This window comes from Mustela nivalis, assembly GCF_964662115.1.
Source record: "Mustela nivalis genome assembly, chromosome: 4".
NCBI classification, from domain to species: domain Eukaryota; kingdom Metazoa; phylum Chordata; class Mammalia; order Carnivora; family Mustelidae; genus Mustela; species Mustela nivalis.
In genome coordinates this window covers 48,140,177-48,161,704 of record NC_139023.1, presented here as the reverse complement: position 1 = coordinate 48,161,704, position 21,528 = coordinate 48,140,177, and the positions used below count along the sequence as shown (strand labels likewise).

The following is a 21,528-nucleotide window of genomic DNA, read 5'->3' as shown; positions in this document are numbered from 1 at the left end:
TTATAAGTAAACAACTTTGGAAATGACAGACAATTTCTATTTTCAATGCTAGTCAGGAGATTTTTCTAAAGTACCTCTGGGTTTCTAATGTAAAGTTGTCACAGATAATAAATGAAAGTAAGATGAAGAAACATCTTATATGCTGCAAGTGACATTTAGACAAAAGAGTGCCTTCAATCTAATTTACACTTACTTTGTTTAAAAGCATGGTAGACATTCAGCAGTGTCAGATGATCTCCATCTATGTGGGCAAATCTCATCTTGGCTTCATCTGCGGCTTTCTTGGCCTCCGTGGGGCGAACAAAACACTGTGGGACTAAACAAGGTTGGTATGGGCCCAACACAAACGCCCATATCGATGAGTCACGCATTCACAGATAGAGGAACAAGGCCTAGCTAGGTCAGTTCACAGAGCATAGGGCAGGGCAGGATGGCCTCCAACTGCATCTTGGACTGTTTACTACCTTGATTTGGTACATCAACACCTAACCACATCTGTAAGACAAGAGGGTTTCAAAGCTACAGAGTACCTGATTATTTTAACTAGATCTAAAAGTAGGCATCAAACAGCTATTCTGAAGGCCATCAAGATACTAGAAATAGAAAGCTCGACTTATTTCAAAAACCAGTGCCGATAGCTCTACCAATAACCAGAATTATGGTGTCAATAGCCTTTAAGCTAAATGTAATTTTTCAAAAGGCCATCCACTAAATCCATTGAATGGCTATGGAAGTTAGAGCTCTATTTGCCCACTGCAGGGCTAAAAACAACTTTCTAACCAGTCTATTGCCACATTTCTACTGTAATTTTTTCCCTATTGCTATGGCTATTACCAACTGGTGGGTATCACTATTAGCACCGGTGAGCAGAAGCATTACGTAAACATAAAAAATATCATGAAATCTTGGGTTTTGATGATAGCAGTAGTGGTGGAAGGTTAAACCGCCTTTGAATTAAGAAAATTCAAAAAGGCTGCGGATATTCAGCCTAGTTTTCCAGCATTTTAATAAAAAGATTAGAAAATTACGTCCCAAGTTTAAAAAAAAAAGTTATGTGAATCAAAACCTCAATATAAAAAGCAAAATTCAATATTTAAAAAGTTGACAATTAGTCTGAAACAGTCATTATTTCAAGGGTCACCAAAATATGTAACTACAGTATTTGTTTAGAGCCTCAATGTTAATTCACATAAAACTTTAAGTTGTTACAAAGCGTGCACTACATTTTTAAAATACAACTTTCCTTAATTCACTTTAGCAATTCCATAGTAATAAAAGCAGTATGAAAGTAAAAATACTTAACAGCTTGGGACTTTGTCAACACATTTTTAAAGCTCTTAAAACCTTGTCAATATAAAAAAGTATAAATGATCAGTCCAGATAGAAGATAATGGGAATAATCAACAACAAGATCAAATACAGTATCAAATTACTTTCCCATACAGTTTCCCCTTTAAAAAGATACCAAAGAAGCCAAATAAAGACAATGACATACGATCACAATAAATATAAATTAAATGTCCTGCTTAATGTAACTGAAGCAAGGTAATTCATAGAAGTACAGAAACCTCTCAAAGATGTGAAAGTAAATATGAACTAGCTCCCAGAATTAACAGTGGGAATAAGCAGCACCCTAGAAGGCCCTTGATTGTACTATTTTGTATCAGGACCTGAAAATTTCAAAAACTATTTAAATGGAAAACAAAGCAGTATAAACTCGGCAAACTTGTTTTTGTTCCATGACTTCTTCCTCTCCCTTTAGCATTCCCCCCCACAAATGCCATGCTTAATAACCACTACACATAAATGTCCATAATCCTGATGTGCTAACAGACCCCTGTGTTGTGCAGAGCTCCTTATTACAAATTAGAGATATAGTTGGAAGATTTCAACTGCGTCACAATGACCAGTTTTTTAAAGAGCTAGTAATCTAGACTCATATGATGGTAATTATATAGTATCCCTGATAAGAGAAACAGGAAGAATAAAAACTGAGCAGAAAACAAATAAATACACAAACAATCTGTTAATCTTGCCCCACACTTTCTCTGCAAACTAAAATCTTGGGTAAATACCAACTGGGAGCATCTAACAAAAACACGTAAGAAAGGCAGACAACAACCTACCACCACCTCCGCAAGTGAAACTACAATTTTATTAAAATGATTCGATACTGCCCTGCCCATCTGCTCTGAGTCTGATCAGTCATAACTCTGCAAAAAAACATTTTTAGCTAGTTCTTAAATAAAAAATTCACACCATTAAAACATACCATACATCTAAACTAAGCCAAAATTTTGTATTTAGGAAATTTTTCAATTTATCCTTTAATGCTAAATAAATTTTGAATTATTTGAGGCATTAAGTTATAATAAAGACGAATAAACCATTCTGAAACTGAAGTCATTCTCCCCAGTAGTGGAACTAGTAGTATAAAGTACTTTGATCATCAGTAAAAACAAGAAATGTCTTCTATTTTTAGCTATAAGAATCAGTGTAAAGTTGTTAATCATATTTCTTCTTTTTGGAAGGTCTAATTTCCAAGTTATAATTCATTTGTGGATTACGCTTTATTGTTAACTAAAAACAGCATGATTTGTTCAGCTTAATGTTCCAATTTCCAAAATTAGCAATATTATCTATTAGGTATATTTCTTTTATCAAGTGTTTTCTGCCATTGTAAAAGAATTCTCATCTGATTTTAAGCCTAAAATTACACATACCTATTTCTATTTATTTGATACTAACTTTGAAATTCATGTTTGCTTGACTGCCACTAGAAAACATATTTATGTATGTAGGAAAAGCTCAATTTAAATGATAGTTTGGGTTTGCCCCAGGCTCACTTAATAGTGCCAAGTACTAGAACGAATTTCTTCTTGTGCTTTCAGTAATAAACCGCAAAACTGATGAAGCTACCAAAGAACTCCGTTACAATTGTGTTCAGACTTGTTCTTTTCTTATTGCAATTTTTATTCGCACTCAAGAGAGCCAATGCTTTTACTAGATTTTGTGCACAATCAATTACTTTACTTTTGTAAATATTATGTCTTAATAAATCTTTTTACAAGAGATTTAGGAAACAAAATGAGTTCCTTGAAACCAACTATAAAATCCACTATCATACTAGATATTAAAAAACAAAACCAAATGTGAAGTCCACCCAAACTGTGAAGAGCTGGGCTTTTTTTAGTTCCTTTCCCTCTATTACCTGACAACATAGCAGTAATAGATAGGACCTCATTAGAACAGTTGTAGTCACAACTTGCAATAACCATTTTAGCGAGCTGTGGATCTAGAGGAAACTCTGCCATCATGGATCCCAATTCAGTCAGATCTCCATCATCATTTAAAGCAGCCAGGTAATTCAAAAGTTCTAAGGCTCTCATCAGAGTTTCAGGAGCTGGGAGAAAAGGCAATCTATTAGACAAACTGCTTTAATAAGCAAAAATGTGAAAAAGTACAAACTATTAGAAGCCATCTCATTTTTCATTCTACAGTGGACCAAACTCAAAACTCAAACTGTCATCAAATTCAGTTACAGAGATCTAGCAAACAATGGATCACATAAACTTGCAAAATTTTCCTGCATAGTTAAAACTGTCATTTTCCTACATTAAAAACAACAACAACAACAACAAAACAACAACACACACAAAAAACAGAAATTTGATTTTCCTGCCCAGTCAATAATTCCCAGGATATTTTGTTATTCCAAAGAAAGAAACAAATTAAAAAGAACTTTCTCAGATAGTTGTCACTCTTTTAGCTTTAATGCTACCATATGAGACTCTTCTTGATGATACTGGAAGAAAAAAATAAGGGGTATGTGTGTAATGAATAAGATGCAGAGACACTGAACTCTGGTTAAAAGGTTTGCTAAAACAGGCTTTGAGAATTCATACCTGGTGGATCCATAAAGTCAAAATGCACCAAATCATCAATACCAAGCTTCTTCAATTGTAACACAACTGATCCTAAATTAGAACGCAAAATCTCAGGATAGGTGTTATCCTAGCAAAAAAACAAGAATGTTTATTCTGTTAAACATGCCTTAATCCTCTTGCTCCAGAAAACAAAACATATCTGTTCTCTGCCTCTTTAGCTATTTACTTTGGCATTACTTCTAAACCACCAATCAACATGAGAAAAATACCGGAAAGAAATCAGACATTTCCTGTGAACTATCTTTACAGGGTTGAAAGTGTTACTGCCACTGTTTCCTTCAACTTAGAACTGTAACAGAGAGCTGTACTGCTAGATTACAACATAAATCTCACTAGGGGAAAAAGTAAAGAGCTTATGGTGCCAAAGACAAGATGAAGTAAATAGAACAATTTTCTTCTGGTAACAAATTCAACTTAACCTTCCACACAAATAGGAAGGATACAGCAAAACCCCTTACCTGCATTTCTGTTTTATAAGCCTTCTCTGTATAAAGTCTGAAGCATTTCCCAGGTCTGGTACGCCCAGCTCGACCAGCTCTTTGTTGAGCTGAAGCTTTACTAATGGCTGTTACCAAGAGAGACTCAACTCTGATTCGAGGATTGTATACCTATTGGAATAAAAATAATGTTAAGAATTTTTTCTCCAGTTAACCACAAAACTATAATCTAACAGAAGTACACAAAGTCCACAGTTAATCTCAAAATAAAGTAGTACTGATGAAGGCTGTAAATCAGAGACAGAAACCAAGAATTGGTTACCCTGTGCCTTAACTTTCAGATATTCTGACTCCATCATTCTGAAGATCCAAGCTAACATGGAAAGGCTCTTACCTATTATACACAAAACTTCTAACACTTTTACTCTTCTTAATTGAAAATATTTTCAGTTCTCCTAGTTTTACCTTGCTTTCATAGAGCAGACAGTTTTAAAGGCTTCTGCCTGAAAAGAATCTGTCAATTTCAACATTTGATGTTCAGAGTGAACATCAAGAAAAGTATTTTGAATTTAGTCCAAAAAAAGTCAGTTACACACTGCCACTTTAAAGAGAAAATTTTCCATCAGAAACAGGAATAATACATGGAACAAATTCTCTCAATTACACCTACAAAATTTAACAAATGTAACAGAAGATCTGTGAATTACAGAACATCCCCAATATTTCTTGAGCAGTCACTTCCTCTGACCGAACTGCTTGGTTTTCAGCACTGTTCAACTAGAGGTTAACATTAATAGCTTTTCAGGTACTATGCCTGGCACATAAAAGAAACACTGATATCCTTCGGTAAGTGACCAATCTACAGGAATGATAATCCTATTCCTCTAATTACTACCTCCATACTTTTTTTTTTTTTTTAAGATTTTATTTATTTATTTGACAGCGAGAGAGATCACAAGTAGGCAGAGAGGCTAGCAGAGAGAGAGGAGGAAGCAGGCTGCCGGCCAAGCAGAAAGCCCGATGTTGAGCTCGATCCCAGGACCCAGATCGAGATCATGACTTGAGCTGAAGGCAGAGGCCTAACCCACTGAGCCACCCAGGCATCCCAACCTCCATACTTCTTAAATGAATGCAGAAACCAAAATACTTGCCAGTGCTACAGAGAAATAAAGAACAACAACAACGAAAAAAACCCCAACACCACCACCAACAAAAAACAAATTAACCTTAACAGGGAAAAAAAAATACAAAACCCAGGATTAAACATTATGCGTGGGCTTAATACATGAGATCCATATAACAGAAAAGGTTCATTATCACCAACACCTGAAAATAAAACACAAGACAAGAAAAAAATAATTCTAAAAAGTAAACTGTACTCACTAAATGAGTAGACAGTAAGAACTCTTAAGCTAACACCAATTTAATAAAGAATACAACTAAAGTACTAAATTATGTACCTTTTGTTTTGCAAATCCAGGATCAATCACAAATACCACACCATCTATTGTCAAAGATGTCTCTGCAATGTTAGTTGACACAACTACCTGTTAAGAAATTAATGGTATATAAATTATATAGTAAGTCAAGTAAAACTGAGATAACAGTAAGCCATGAAGTTTCACTAAAGAATATCGACCCAGTAAGTAAACTAAAAATAAGGTTTCATCCTCAATGGCCAATGCAATATGAAGAAATTAATATTTAAGATCTTAAATCAAAATTTCATTTAGTCCATCACAGCAAATTCGTTTTTCAAAGAAAGATATTACTCCAGGTTATCAGTCAATCACATTGTTTTGATTATTTAAATGTAAGGATAGCATCAAAAGAAAAATATCGATGAAACAGTATAAGCTTAATTTATAATGTCTCTCTGACAGAACATTATTTTGGTTATTACCCAAAGTCCACACAACATGTATATCTTCCAATATTTTCTGGAAATATTTACAAAGGAAATTTGCATCATCAAAACTCAACATTTTAAACAAAATGGCACAGGAGGCAATGGGGGGAGAAAATCTCAAGTTATAATCCAAGAACTGGCAGATCATCAGAATTGAATGCAGATGTTTTAGCAAGTGTACGGTCTCAAAGATGTCACGGCATACAAACCAAGTGTTAATCACTTGGACCTTTTACTGCCAGGGGAAAATGTTTATAGCATTTACATACTAGTATGATCGTTGTGTGTATGTTAAGTGTACGATGTACTTTAGATCTATTTTAGGAAACTGGTTGGGGTTTGAGAATAACATGTCACATAATTTTTCTTTTTAAACAGTAAATGGGATACTCATTAGTATTTTTTCCTCCAAACATCTGATTTTAAGGAACAGAAAACTGCCATTAGTTGAAAATGCCTGTATATGCAAGCAAATGACATAGTAGATGAGTCAGATACAGGGCCTACTCACACCGCTTGTAAAGGAAGCTCAGACATGGACAGTGTAAATGACACCAAAAAATCACTCTGAGACTTAAGAAGGGTTTATTTCCACAGCAAAGACCAAGGAAATTTACCGAGAAAACGGCACTTAAGTGAGTTGGCAACTGTAAGGTGGGATGATAAAGAAGGGTAGAACACTAGCAATAGAAGGTTGCGCTTAAACTAGGGCATGTAAGCAAAAATGCCCATAGGCTCATCTAAGAAACGAAAAGGACTTACACTGCCAAAACTTACTAGAGAGCCACTGATGGGGTAATATTTTAGAATCATTCACATATAAAACCAGAATCCTTCTTTTTTTTGTACTGGGCAGTTGCAAAGACTGCAGACTAGCAAATGGGTAAGAAACACGGGCCGTTTGATGTTACTGAAATATATTTTTCAGTACATTTAGACAACACGCACACGGTTCAATAATTAAAACCAAAGCAAACATAAACAAGGTATATAAGGTTGACAGGTGAATTTGAATAAATATCCTGAGTTGAATATTATTCTACAAAGTCATGTGTGTTGTGCTGGAAGGAGCAATGAATTTAGGAGTGGTGGCAGAGCCGGAAAGCAAACCTAGGTTGCTAAGTTATAGCAGAAAGGTTTTAAGACTCCCAAACCTTTCCTTTTATAACTTCTGCATATTAATCTAGCTAAGCCAAAGCTATTAACAAATAAAATTAGGTAATAAATGTAGAAAGTCCTTATAAACCTATTACAGAACCAGCTACATGCTCCTGATTATATAAGAGGTCTTATGGTTTTCTGGAATTCTGGGGTGAAACTGTTACAGTTCTGGATATATACTTAAAGCCAGGGAAGAAATTTTTAAAAAATACATTTCACATGTTTATTGTAGAACAGAATACAATTAATGTGATAAAAATTTATTGATTCAACTGGTTCTTTACGGTTATTTGAAAATCATTTTTCTTTACAAAATACTTTTACTCAGTGGTCATGCGTCTTTGGGTATGGTGAGTGTGTGACAAACTACAGAATACTTACAAGGACGTGTGGATTTGTGATTCCACAAGTGTTTAACAGGATTATGCCAACCTGGCAAACCCCATGTCATTATCAAACTCTAAAACAGTAGTGTTAAAAAAGACCTTAGAGAAGTATGACTACTTTCAAGCTTTTTTCCCAAAGGCTTAAAGTAAATTGGTTAGAAAAGCTTTAACGTAATAAAATTTTTTCTGAATACAACTTATTTACCATACTGATTTAGCAGGTATTAAAGTATCTTTGAGAAAAAGGGCAGGGTTCTGAAACCATGGGAAGTAGGTTTGTGGACCAAAAAATGGAAAAACTCATGTAACTGTATGACTTTCATGGTGCTTCTGCCAATGACTCTATTACTAGAGCTGGAGAAGTAATACTAGCTAGGTCTAAAGAAAACACACATACATAATACACAAGAACAAATAAGTGAGATGTAAAAGTCTTCTAGCTCCTTTGAAAACTTACCAACAGAGTAAGGCAAGCCATAAGTATGTTCTAGATGTTAAGTGGCACATGATCTAATTAGGAACTGATCAGAACACAAAGTAATCCTGAATTTGTCAAGGGACCTACATATGACCAGTGGAAATATATATAGATGGTACAAGATTTCTAGACTGTAACATGGCAGTAAGTGTTCAAAGAGCCTTAAAAAGTGTTCAAACCTCATTGACCAAGCAATTATTTCAGGTAAATAACCCAAATAACCCCTAAATATAGAATAAACCCTGTGGGAAAAAGTTTGACACATTTTATGTGTTTATGTTAAGTGTGTTAAGATTAAACTTTATCTAGATTTATCCCCTTCCACCTCAATAACATGCCTTGCAATGAAATCTACTTTGATTTATTTCAATAATTCCACTTCAAAGTAGTAGAACTGAGAGTACTTGAGTTGCTCTACTTGAATTCTATTTGGACACAATAATGCATTTAGGTTCAACTAGTTTGGTTTTTAGTCCCCAGGGAACTCTGTGGGGGTCACCAATTCAGTAAGGACATTAACTTCTTTATTTGTCCACCTCCCAGCAGTACCACACCAAGTTATCTTCAGATAGTGGATCATTAAGCCTCTCTTTAAAACTATAGAACCACCACCACAAGGGCCATTTCTCTTTTTTATTGAGCAGTGTATGCTTTGAGCCATGTTAATTAGTAAACTGTAAGATAAGCCACAGAAAAATCAGCTATCTGTATGGACAAAATTAATGAAAACTAAACAAAATCAAAGAATAGTTACTAGGTTTTAATAACACCAAATCTATTAAATAGCAATTTTAAGACGTACTCAAAAGATGTACATAAGTAATTTACTGATGAGTAAACTTTAATGTTTATACAAAACTGTAGCTTGAACTTAACCTCAAATATCTGAATAAATGTCAAGCATGATCAAAACAAGTAAAATGATCTACCCTCACAAAAATACATGCATTCCCAACCTTTCTCGATCATTAAAAATTTTTAAACAGTTCACCAGCAGTGCTGTGTTAGAAGCTCACATAAAAGGAATTCAGTAACTATTTGTAAAAGGAATGCTAGTTAAGTCCCCAATGCCGACAAACCATAAGTGACTCTTAATCTCACAAAACAAACTGAGGGTTGCTGGGGGGAGGGGGTTTGGGAGAAGGGGGTCTGATTATGGACATTGGGGAGGGTATGTGCTTTGGTGAGTGCTGTGAAGTGTGTAAACCTGGTGATTCACAGACCTGTACCCCTGGGGATAATACCCCTGGGGATAAAAATATATGTTTATAAAAAATAAAAAATTTAAAAAAAAGTCCCCAATGCCTATAAAACTTTACCTTTAATATAGTCTACATTTTAAAACTTTAATACTAAAAGGCTGCTTTGTAGGTTTTACCTCAATCACATTATAAACTCTATTTTACATAAATTAATACTATCAGTAAGATAACAAATAAGGTACTACCCTCACAAAATGTGTCCAAATATACAGAATCATACTTATTCTGGCAGAATTTTTTAAACACCTATTAAATATTCTCTTTGTTCCAAACATTTTAACTTCTTACATTCTACTTTATGTTATTATCCTTCTAGTAGAACAAATTTAACAAAGAAATCAATCAAATCGTATTTGGTTTTACACAACTGGAAGCAGACCATACATCCCTAAATATTCTGTCGTACTTTTAAATCAGTTGTGAGTATTAGTCACTGACAGTGAATTCACACTTGTGAATAAACGCGCCATTCTATAAACTGGCAGAATAATGAATTCATGACAGAAGAAGGAAGCCTTGGCCTCTAGTCCTTTATTTTATAAGAAGGATATTATCAAAGTTGTGACATTTCTTTTTAAAGACAACAGGAAAACAGCAACCAACTGCCAGTTCTTCCTGTTCCAGTATGCAACCACTTTCCCTCACATAACCTGTGTGCATCTTAATTCCTCCCCATCCTCCTTCCCCACAGTCCCAACAATCCTTCAGACAGCTGTCTAACCCAGCCAGAGCCATGGGTCTGCTGGTCACCTGCTCTTCCTGCGCCAGTTGGTGCCTGGACAGAAAAATTTTCTACTCACTCTGATTCTCAGCTGACACTCCCACCTTCTTACAGGCAGTTTCCCCATCCAGCACCAAAAACATGACTAGATGAGTGAATCCTCCTCTGTGACTGCTCATTTTTCCTTAAACATGCCCCACATGAGACTGACAATCCAACTGCCAAAAAGTCCTCCCTCCCTCTCCTGGGATCATGGCTGGGGGCGGGGGCCGCAAGCGGGGGAATGGGTGCTTGTACGCATCTGTGTGTTTGACAGTGTTCTCAGCGTCTAAGATGAAGCTCATTCATGCCAAGAGAGAATATGACTCCCCACCAAGAGATCCTATTGTTTTAGCTGAATGAAATACCACCAGTAGATGAAGCAGCACTATGACCCCTCGTTGGACTCTGAACTGAAAGCCCACAATGGGATCCCAAAGTGAGCCCACCCACTGGGGATGCCAGTGGTCCCCTCATCATCTGTGGCCATCAACACACATATATGCAACTACTGCTAAATCACTCTTTTCAGTGAGACAAAATTCTCCTCAGTATCCTTGGGATTTACAAGAACACAAAAGGTAATACAGTTAAATTCTAATTCATGCGCTTAAGTTGTAGATCCTACAAAATGTATCATGTACTGGACTTATACCAGACTGAAACTAAATTTCCAGTAAACTTATAATTAACAGTAAAGAACTCAGATTTGTGAAATACATTTCAATAAGCTCAGGCCCATACTTCTCAAAGTAACCTAAAAACGGTATGAAAAGAGCTATATGAAAAGATACACAAATACGGCAAATCTTGCTCAGTGGTTAAAAAAAAAAAAAATCTAATCTTAAATGCAGATATACAGAGTGTACATGATTTTAAGAAAAATTAAAAATTATCTGCCTACAGTCTATTCTTTATTATAAAAATGTTTAAGAAAACAGCTACTTTATTTATACATCCACTGATACAGAATTAAGCTAAAAATTCCAAAGAGAATAAGCACTTTTCAGTCAAAAATTTCAACTTCAAAATTACATACTAAAGCTATCACTTAGAACTTCAAGTTTTCCCCAAAGCTGAGTATGCACATAAAGTAAAATGTTATTAACATTTTAAGATGGAAAAATTTTAAATGGAAAAAAGGTTTTAATGTGTTTTATAGACAGCACTATGACAAAAATAATTGGAAAGTTCAACATAATGAAGCTATGATCACACTGTTTCTTTAAAAAAGTCATATTTACTACTCCAGCCAATCTATGAAAATCTCAGAAGCTGATTTTTTTTTTCCCTATCAATCGCTTGTTGATTTACATTCCACTAGGCTGGTGTTGTATATCCTTTTGGTAGGTTCCTTCAATTTGAAAAATGTATTTATTTAGTTCATTTAACTTACACAGCCATATAAAGGTATTAGTAGCCCTGATATATTTAAGAATCTTTATAATGTGTAACTTTTCAGTAATGATAAACATTAGCAAAAAGACTGAAACAAACAGCAGAAAAAGTTGTGGGAATCTGGTAGTCCTGAATATAGAAATTAGAAAGCAATCACTTCCAAATCTAACTGACAAATAAATCATACCTAAGTAATATTTCAAAAGTTTTTTCTACAGGAATATACTCAAGGAATTTATAGCAGTTACCATGAGGGACTAGTTTATTCTAGATACATTAGTAGTCTGTGTACACAAAACTTAATCCTTGATAATAATCCTCCAAAGTGATGACGTAAATAATATCCACTTACAAAAAAAACCTTAAGAATCTTACCAAAATTCATATTCAGCAGCTATTTAACCTAATAAATGACTAATTCCACTAATGTTTTTCAAACATTTCCAAACAATGTAATTTTATTTTTGAAGAACCTACTAGAACCTCCAGCTCTCAAAATAAAATAAAAGCATAGTTTTTTTTTAATAGTTTTTTTAAACTAAACTTCAACTCAGATCCCCTTCTCCTCCCAACAAAGAGCCCAGAAACAGGTTTAGAAAAACCCTTGCCCCTTCCTATGCCAGGCAGACATCCATACTAAGAGAATCTGGCATTCCTGCCCTAAAGAAACCCACATATTTATGCAATGCAGCACGATGAATGCTATTATCAGAAATCTGCGCAGTTAGTTATTTCATACCTACAGACATGACAATTGGTTAGGTCTTTAAGAAGATTCTAGGCAGAAGCCAAGGCACTGAAGAAAAAAGTGCTTAGCTTTTGCCAAGTGACTTAATGGAGAGAAAGACAACACTTGATCATCTCTTGCTTTTCTTAACCCACCCTAACCAAGCACCCATTTACTAAGGAAGCGTTTCCTGTGGGGGATGGAAACAGTGCTCTTACTACTCTAAGGTCAAAAAATAAAATTCCACCAAAATACACTTTTTTTCTATTTACTTTTGAAATACAGATTATTTTGTAGTACGCAACTCAGATCACCACCACCCGTAACTTAGTACTTAAAAATTCAACAGTTTCATATCTCACCGTTCTGTGTTAATGAAACATTCATAGAGAATATTTCAATGCTAACCTTTCTTCCAATCGCTCCATTCTGCTTTTTTGGAGGCGGAGGCTCAAAAATGCGTTGTTGCTGCTGAGGCGGAAGTGTAGAGTATAATGGAATGATTTTAATGTCACCAACTTCAGGGCCCAAATCATCTACCTCGCGCTTTATTCTCTTACAGGCTTCATCAATTTCCTACAAAATAAAAGGCTGAGTGTAAAATCAAAACAAATACACACTGAAACATTTAAGTATTTATCATAATCTTATTAGTTCTATGACGTTTACTTTGAATTTGGAAATCAAAACTAAGTTATAAACTTCATTGGGATTTCCAATACTATTGAAGGAATTTTGATTTCTGTACTCAAATAGACAACTATTTATTGGCACTCCACACTCTTTTCTTCTAGTCAAAAGTCCTAATTAAATTCCCAACAAATTGTACTGAAATTAAAATTATTCACCAAGGAATATTTAACTGCACTCATAACCTTTTAAATTTTTACAATCTAAAAGAAATTGATGGGCTAGATATTTTAAATAAGCCAATTAGGCTTTAATGTCACATATCACTAATGTGATTATATGGAAGATTTGCTTCATTGTGCCTAATGAGAACAAACACCTTTATAGTATCAACACAGATATTTAAAAGTAGGTAACCCAAATAACTTAGAGCATTTTCAAAAAATTTCCGACCACAGAAAATAATTTCCAATGCATGTGCATTCATCTCTACGTTTTAAAGAGAGGACTCAATAAGTACTCAGAGTGTTGGGAGACAGAGAAAGAAAGGTTAGGCAGAGGCTCTACAGCAGTGGCAAAGGGACTTAAAAAGAGGGGGCACGCACGGGGAGAGAGCAACAATTTAACTTTTACTAAAGCATTAATTCGGTTAAATTCAGAAGTATGTTAAATGATCTGGCAGCCTGTCCAAGGCACGACCCAATCAGAAGGTATCAACAAATTATCTCTTACTCAAAAATCAGAATGATTAAAGAAAAGAGGGGGGAAAAATTTCTTATCAGGTAAATGTAGTCTGTATTTTTATTATATTAAACTAAAATTATCTTCCTTCAAATGATTTTATCAAAGTGTAACTCTGTTTTCATGTTAAAAAATACAAAGTTTTTGGATACTTAAGACCAAAAGATTTTTTCACCCTCTGTTTCAAACATAGCAGTTCTCTTAAAAAACAGTAAGAGGGCTGAAAATTATCATGTAGAAAATTATTATTGAAGATTCGATGTTCATATTTCCCTCTGAAATCTGAAGTTTCTAAAAGAAAATGAAAGAATGCTACTGACTGATAGAAAAAAATATAACAAAACAAGTATTTTTAGGGAAAAAAAAAGCATTTAAATGCTGTGTCTAGATTAGAATGCCCCCTGCTGGTATGCAAATACAAAATTAGATCTCTTCCAAATAAAAAAGATTTGAATTTAACTCCAAATTAGATTTTTCTAAAATAAAAACAAAAACACATGAAAACTGATGCCGATATTCAGAATACTGTTTTAATTTAGCTAACTTAGCCAGATATTTGACTAGAAAACAGAAGTTTCAAAGTCTCTAAACCTCCAGATTTCATTTAGAAAACGAACTGCCTCAGTGTACGTTTTCAGATTCCAGAATTTTAGCAAGATAATTCTAACTTTATACTTTCAAATCTGTCAAATATGTATACAGATAAAACAAAATCACTACTGCATGGGATATAAAGATATCCCTAGTGATGGGAGGGGGGAAAAAGTCCCACACCACTTGTTTTTCACACAAGCAAGGTTCTAAACACTTAGTTTTAAAACTGCAACAAATTTTTCCTAAAATTCACCAAACTTCCATAGTCAACATTAAGTTAAGGAGAGCACAAAGCTCATTGACATTCAGCAGCATAAAGCAACCATCTGCTCAGGGTTGCTTACTTATGAGCAATATTAACTACTGAGACAGAAGCTCAAGAATTTTTAAGACTTTCAGCCCCAAAAGTATTAATATATGTGAGTAAATAAATTTGGACCACTAATTTGAGGAGGCTGAACGCACTGTATATGGAAAAGGCATTTTACTCAGCAAAATCAAAGATAAAATAACCTGCTGCTTAAAGAATGGTTTTAACATCTTCACGTAATCCCTGACAAACAATTAATATTTCAATTATAATCGTTCTTATCTAATTGAGAAGTGTAGCTCTCCTAAGGACTTCCACTAGGCAACACACTTCATTTTAATCACAAGTCCAGATTTTATGTATTAACATAGAATTACCAAAAACTATTCTAGAATTCAAATCTTTCTCAACATTTCACCAAGACTGCTCTCCTACTCCCAAATTAACTCAGATTACTACAGATGCATTATTGTTTAAGCAGTCAAAGCGGTAAAATGCTCTTAAAAATCATTTTAAAACTTCCTAAGAAAACTGAATTTTACAGGTGCTATTCAAATTTATGAAAACAAGAGAAATTACCATTTAATTGACCACATGAAAATAAAATAGGTTCACAGATATGAAAAACAGTAATATGATATATCTTTAAGTCAGCTTTACTAAACACAATCAGTGAAACAAAATACATTAGGTACTCTGCTCCTTTCTCCCTAAAGATCTTCAAATTCAAGACTAGTCACCTAAAGATGATTTTTAAAATGTAGCAGAACAAACGCAAACCTAGTTCACAATCACAGTCAATAACTTTACTGGAAACATACTCCAGCAGACATTTGAAAACCATGGGGCTTGCTCCCTTCCTTTCCCCAACGACAGCATACATAGCTGCCAAAACATCGAGTACAAGAACTTAAAGCGTAGGAAAGCTTTTCAGGTCCTCACTATGAGACCATCTGATCTTTCTGATAAAATTCTAATATGTTTAGTTATCTGAACATAATGGCTATTTTAGAAAATACACTATGCAGTTCTCTAGATGAAGCAGGGAACTAGAGCCCAGGCACAAAAGGACAAAATGAATACAACTGCCTAAAGACTGCATTACTGCCTAAATACCATTTATATGCCATCAAAAATGCATTTGGTACTCTTGCTTACAAAATATATAAAAATTCTTCCATTCAAAATGCATAAAAAAGACTAGTACCAACATAGATCTATCTGTAAAACTGAATTTGCAACACATTTTATTTCCCAGAAGAACAAGTGTGATTCTTAACTGGGAATAATTTTCCACCCAGGGGACATGTGGCAATGTCTGCTGACATTTTTGGTTGTTACAACTGGGGGAGACAATGTTATGCATCTAATGAGTAAAGACCAAAGATGTCAGGATGCACAGGTTACCCTGCAACAAAAAAACGGATCAGAACCTATCATGTAAATAGCGCTGAAGTTGAAAAATCCTGTTGTACAGTAAAGAACTATGGCCAATGGGGGTACAAATCATAGCTCACATAAATACTGAAGAAATGCAGGGGAAAAAAATTACTCAACACTTATAGCTCTTAAAACAATAGCATCTGCTGGTATATTATGTGTTATCAAACATTCCTGTAGAAATTGAATACAAATAAAATAATTTACATTCCAATGGAGGCAGGCAGTCACACAGGAGACCTCTGATTTGCCATCTGGGAGAACTAGGGCAATTCCCCACAACAGTGTTTATAGTTGTGTCATTAATGTACTACAGGAATTATGTGGGTTTAAACATCCCTCTAGGACAGGGACCTTTAAACCTAGGGAAATATAAAAAGGGCCCACAGACCTCACTGAAGTTGCAGATTGCTATATTTCACCAAAGATTTCACCTATCTCAGCAAGTCTGCAAGAGGGCCAAGAACTTGCTTGCCTTCCTTCAGCAGGCAGTTCACCGGCCACACTTCAGAAAAAATGTTCTGGGGCAGGGGCCAGACCTTTTATTGTAAAGGGCCAAAACAATTTAGGCTTTGCATCCATGTATCATCTCTGTTGCACATTTTTGTTCTTACTTAAAACTGTTGAAAAATGTAAAAACAATTCCTAATTCGTGGGTCATACAAAACTGAAGTAGAAGGGATGGCACCTGCAGCTATTTAAATTTAAATTATAAAAATGCTGCAATATTAAAATTTAATCCCTCCTCTCACAGCCACATTTCAAATACTCAAAAACCGTAAGATTTCTGGTGACTACCATATTCAACAGCACAGACACAGAACATGTCCAGCACTGAAGAAAGGTCTGAGGGGACAGCGCTACTCTAGAACCTCACCACTCAACCCTGGACAGCTTCAGCATTACTTGGAAGCTTGTTAGCAATATAGAATCTCAGACTCCACCAGACCTATTGAATCAGAATCTGCAAATTTTCTTAGTGATCTGCATGTGTGTTAGTTTGAGAATCACATTCTAGAAAATTCATAAAACCTACTGAAACAAAGGACAAGGCCTTAAGAAAACCTCTAGTAAAAGGCTCTCTGAAACTTTCTTATCCAGACAGCTCTTTCCTGAACTTTACCTTGAGGATGTCACAGCACACCTTTAAATCTATGGGAAATAAATTTAAAAAATGCAGCACCTGAGAATAAAATGTGTATCTTAAAATGAGGTAAATTCTAACTAAGAAATGTCAGTGATGTTTCTAATCCTTAGTAAAGGCATGGTAAACAAATAAAAGCACAAACATTTCTTTTGATGTAGAATGGGCAACCAAGTCACTCAAAAGCTAACTGACTAGGACAATCTGATTTTCACAGCAGCTGTGTGGTTCAGGTTCTTGCTTTACCACACCACTACTTACCACTCAGGTCTCTCCAAAGCTGAGATGGCAATCACTAAACCTTGAAATTCTAAAAGCATTTAACATTCTTAGGATAATTAACAAACACCAACTGTACAAAAGAGTATTCATAGAGTACAGAGACAAAGGGGTTATATATGTCATACATAAATACAATCAACTTGAAGAAAAACCTTAAAACTTGGGATAAGAAATACATGGTTAATATATGCCAAGTTCATAACAGTTGTATAATTTAATATGCTAAAGGCTAAATAGTGAAGCAAATAATGACTATACCTCTTGACCAGTTAAGAAAAGTAGAAGATCTCCCTCCTCCTCTTCACACATATGAATTTGGATCACTGTTCGAATGGCAGCTTCAAGATAATCTCTCTCTGGTTCAGGAGTATAAAAGATCTCAACAGGATGTGTACGCCCAGGAATAGTTAAGAGAGGACAGTTATCAAAGTAAATTTGGAATTTCCCTGCATCTAGAGTAGCGCTCATAACTATAACCTGGAAAAAAAAAACGACAGTGAATTATTTGAGATTGTCTTCAAGGATTCTTAAATGCTCTTAAGGAAAAAAGATAAGTAACGGTTACTGTTCTATATATAATATATATATTCTATATATGTTATTTAAAAACCTATAAAAATCCTCATACAAATTAATTATAAAAAAATCAAATGCTGGGGCACCTGGGTGGCTCAGGACATGAAGCATCTGACTCTTTTTTTTTTTTTTTAAGATTTTATTTATTTATTTGACAGACAGAGATCACAAGGAGGCAGAGAGACAGGCAGAGAGAGAGGAGAAAGCAGGCTCCCCGCTGAGCAGAGAGCCCGATGTGGGGCTTGATCCCAGGACTCTGGGATCATGACCTAAGCCGAAGGCAGAGGCTTTAACCCACTGAGCCACCCAGGTGCCCCAAGCATCTGACTCTTGATTTCAGCTCAGGTCATGATCTCAGAATTCTGAGATCATCCCCCACCCCCAGCTCAATAAGGAGTCTGTTTAAAGTTCTGTTCTCTCACTCACTGCCCCTCCCCCCAGTTCATGCTCCCTTTCTCTAAAATAAATAAATCTTAAAAAAAAAAAAAAAAACACAGAAACGCTGAGCTATAGTAAAAGTTACTAACATTTTAAAAAATTAGAAAGAAACTCAATATCCAATAAACTACATCTTCATGAAACAATACCTGAAAACCCAAAGTTCATAAAATGTTCCTAACACATTTAGTTTTCATAATATGTAAAAGGGATTGATAAAAACATTAATACACAGTATAATTACTACTGTATTAAGACAGAAAATGATAACCTTGCACACAAGAATAAACAGGAAATGCAAAAAAGAAAAAAAAATCAGTGGCACAGGTATAAATTTTCTCCTTCTTCCAAATCACTTTGAGTAAGTATGACTTCTTCAGAAAAATTCCTACATAGGGATTTTCTACACTGTTGTAAAAAGCCACAGCCACAAAAGGCCATTTAGGGGTTAGGGTTAAGGGCTACAACACAGGGCAGTCACCCCCACCCCCCACAACGTAAATCACACGTTACAGGACCCATTAAAAAGTTTACTTAAAAAGACCCCATAAAACATTCTACTACAGAGTAATTTCTACTTTGACTTTCTTTCTTAAAAGCTTTAATAACCCACACCTGATTTTCTAAAGAACAAAAAGCAGAAACAGGCCTATACATACAAAGAACTGGTAGCTGCCAGAAGAGGGTGGAGGGATGGGCAACATAAGTGAAGCAGAGTAGAAGTGTCAAACTTCCACCTATGGAATGCATAAGTCATGCGAATGAAAGGTACAGCATAGGAAATATAGGCAATGGTTTAATAGTGTTGTACGGTCACAGATGGTAGCTATACTCGAGGTGAGCACAACATAATGAATGCAGAGTTGTCATTACCAATCACTATGCTGTACATCAGAAACTAAGATAACATTGTGTGTCCACTATACTTCAATTAAAACAAAACAAAAACTTCAACAGTTCATAAACTTTAATCAATAATGACAGCATTAAATTTTAAAATACATTCTTTAAAAGCGTAATTTTAATTTATAGGCAAAAACATACTAAGATAACAATTGTTTTAAGACCCAGAATCTTTCTGCACCGTGTACAATCCCGTTAACACATATATGCTAACAACTGAATGAGCAGCCCAAGCTCCAATAAACGGTACAGACACACACTTCATGGGGCGCCTGGGTGGCTCAGTTCATGATCCCAGGGTCCTGGGATTGAGCCCCTGATCAGGCTCCCCACTCACCGGGAAGCCTGCTTCTCCCTCTCCCACTTCCCTTGCTTGTGTTCCCTCTCTGGCTGTCTCTCTCTGCCAAATGAATAAGTAAAATATTTAAAAAAAAAAGAGAGAGAGAGAGAGGCACTTCCTAAACTCAAGGCAAAAAGGTCAGAAAATTCAGTCTGTTTTAAGCCCTTATAAACGGTTTAACACTGGCCAGGGTAGTGGCAATATAACAGAAAGAAGAAAAACCCAAGCAAACTAGGTGAAGTGAACACATTTCTGAGGAAAGGCTTGCTTGTTCTGGGTATAGCTGTTCCTATTACCCAACATGACGAGTTATAATGGGTGTGTTTATGTTGAAGCAGGACAAAGATTTGAGGTTTCTATATTTAATGAAAGGTAGGGTGAGCAGGGTTATTAGATCACCAGAAAACAGGTAAGTTAGAAATGGAAAAGATCTGGCTTAAAAATACATTACTAAAAAGTGAAATCATACCAAGAACACACATGAAGACACAGTTACATACCTTAGAAACAAAGAAAAATAACAATGTAGGTACTTACTGGTTACTTGTTTTACAACTGGTATTTTATAGGTGATTAGAATGATTGGCATATATCCTGTTTTTTTAAATATACCTTTTTTAATGAAATAAATGAGTAAAAAAATTATTTCACCTTTAAGTCTGATCTCTGTCTTACAACTTCCTTCAGAACACCCATGAGGATATCTGTAGCCAAAGTCCTTTCATGAGCCTCATCAAGAATTATTACTCCATAACGCTCCAGAAGGGGATCATTCATAGCTTCACGAAGTAGCATCCCATCAGTCATATACCTATATTCACAAAAAACAAGTTGGCCAAGGTTCATTTAGAGCATTTTAAAACTCAACTTCATGACATGCAAAGACATCAGGAAAATCAAAATTAAATTTTTCCCAAAACAAATGGGCTATTGTTTCATAATCAATTGCAAAATTAAACATGAATAAAAATTTCTAAGAGTATCAAACAAGCTATACACTACCAAATTTTGTCAGGTGAGACTGTAATACTGAAATGCATTAAGAAAACGAGATTAAATCTGCTTATGGAATATAATTAACACATGGTTTCATACAAATGCCAAAGCCAAAACGCATCACTTAAGTGAGTTTCTCAAAAACAATTTAAAACAAAAACGTTCAACTTCCAAAACAAAACTAAGAAGTCACTTTAAGTTGTTTTATAATACCGTATCACTAAAATGTTACCACAATGCAAATGCACTTTTCTTTAAAGCCGTATTAGTAATTCCCCACTTAAGCCAACAGGCTTCCTTGGTTCAAAAGGGTTGAGACAGCACAAAAGTCTACCATCTGTTTGCCCAGTCCCGTCCAATTCAATGACATAATGGCAAGCACAAAAAGGAATACATTCATGGAATAAGGGGCAGCATTAGCACTACAGAAATGTTGATAAATATGAGAGATACAATAGGACAAAGACATCCACTAAATCAATGCAGAGAGGGAAAGGAGGTTTAGAGATGGCTCAAGATAAAACAGCTAATATGGCACCCGATGCAGGATGGTTTGGTTTGCAAGTGGTGTTATGGGCCAGCTATCTCCCATCCATTCTACTCTGGCTGCTACTGTCACTAAGAGAAAACAACTATCCCTAGAGTTTGGCACACGGACAAAACAAAGTC

The 21,528-nt window shown here is 35.2% G+C and overlaps 1 protein-coding gene across 1 annotated transcript in view; it reads right to left on the bottom strand.

Moving 5' to 3' along the window:
- Positions 1 to 21,528, bottom strand: part of DHX15 (DEAH-box helicase 15) — a 57,797-nt gene that overhangs the window by 8,904 nt on the left and 27,365 nt on the right. The window contains exons 4-11 of the mRNA XM_082727453.1: positions 20,515 to 20,674; positions 17,865 to 18,083; positions 12,874 to 13,041; positions 5,845 to 5,931; positions 4,406 to 4,555; positions 3,906 to 4,014; positions 3,212 to 3,403; positions 194 to 316 (exon numbers count right to left, since the gene is read on the bottom strand). Coding sequence (XP_082583579.1) covers positions 194 to 316; positions 3,212 to 3,403; positions 3,906 to 4,014; positions 4,406 to 4,555; positions 5,845 to 5,931; positions 12,874 to 13,041; positions 17,865 to 18,083; positions 20,515 to 20,674 — 1,208 coding nt within the window. The remainder of the gene's footprint in view (positions 1 to 193; positions 317 to 3,211; positions 3,404 to 3,905; positions 4,015 to 4,405; positions 4,556 to 5,844; positions 5,932 to 12,873; positions 13,042 to 17,864; positions 18,084 to 20,514; positions 20,675 to 21,528) is intronic.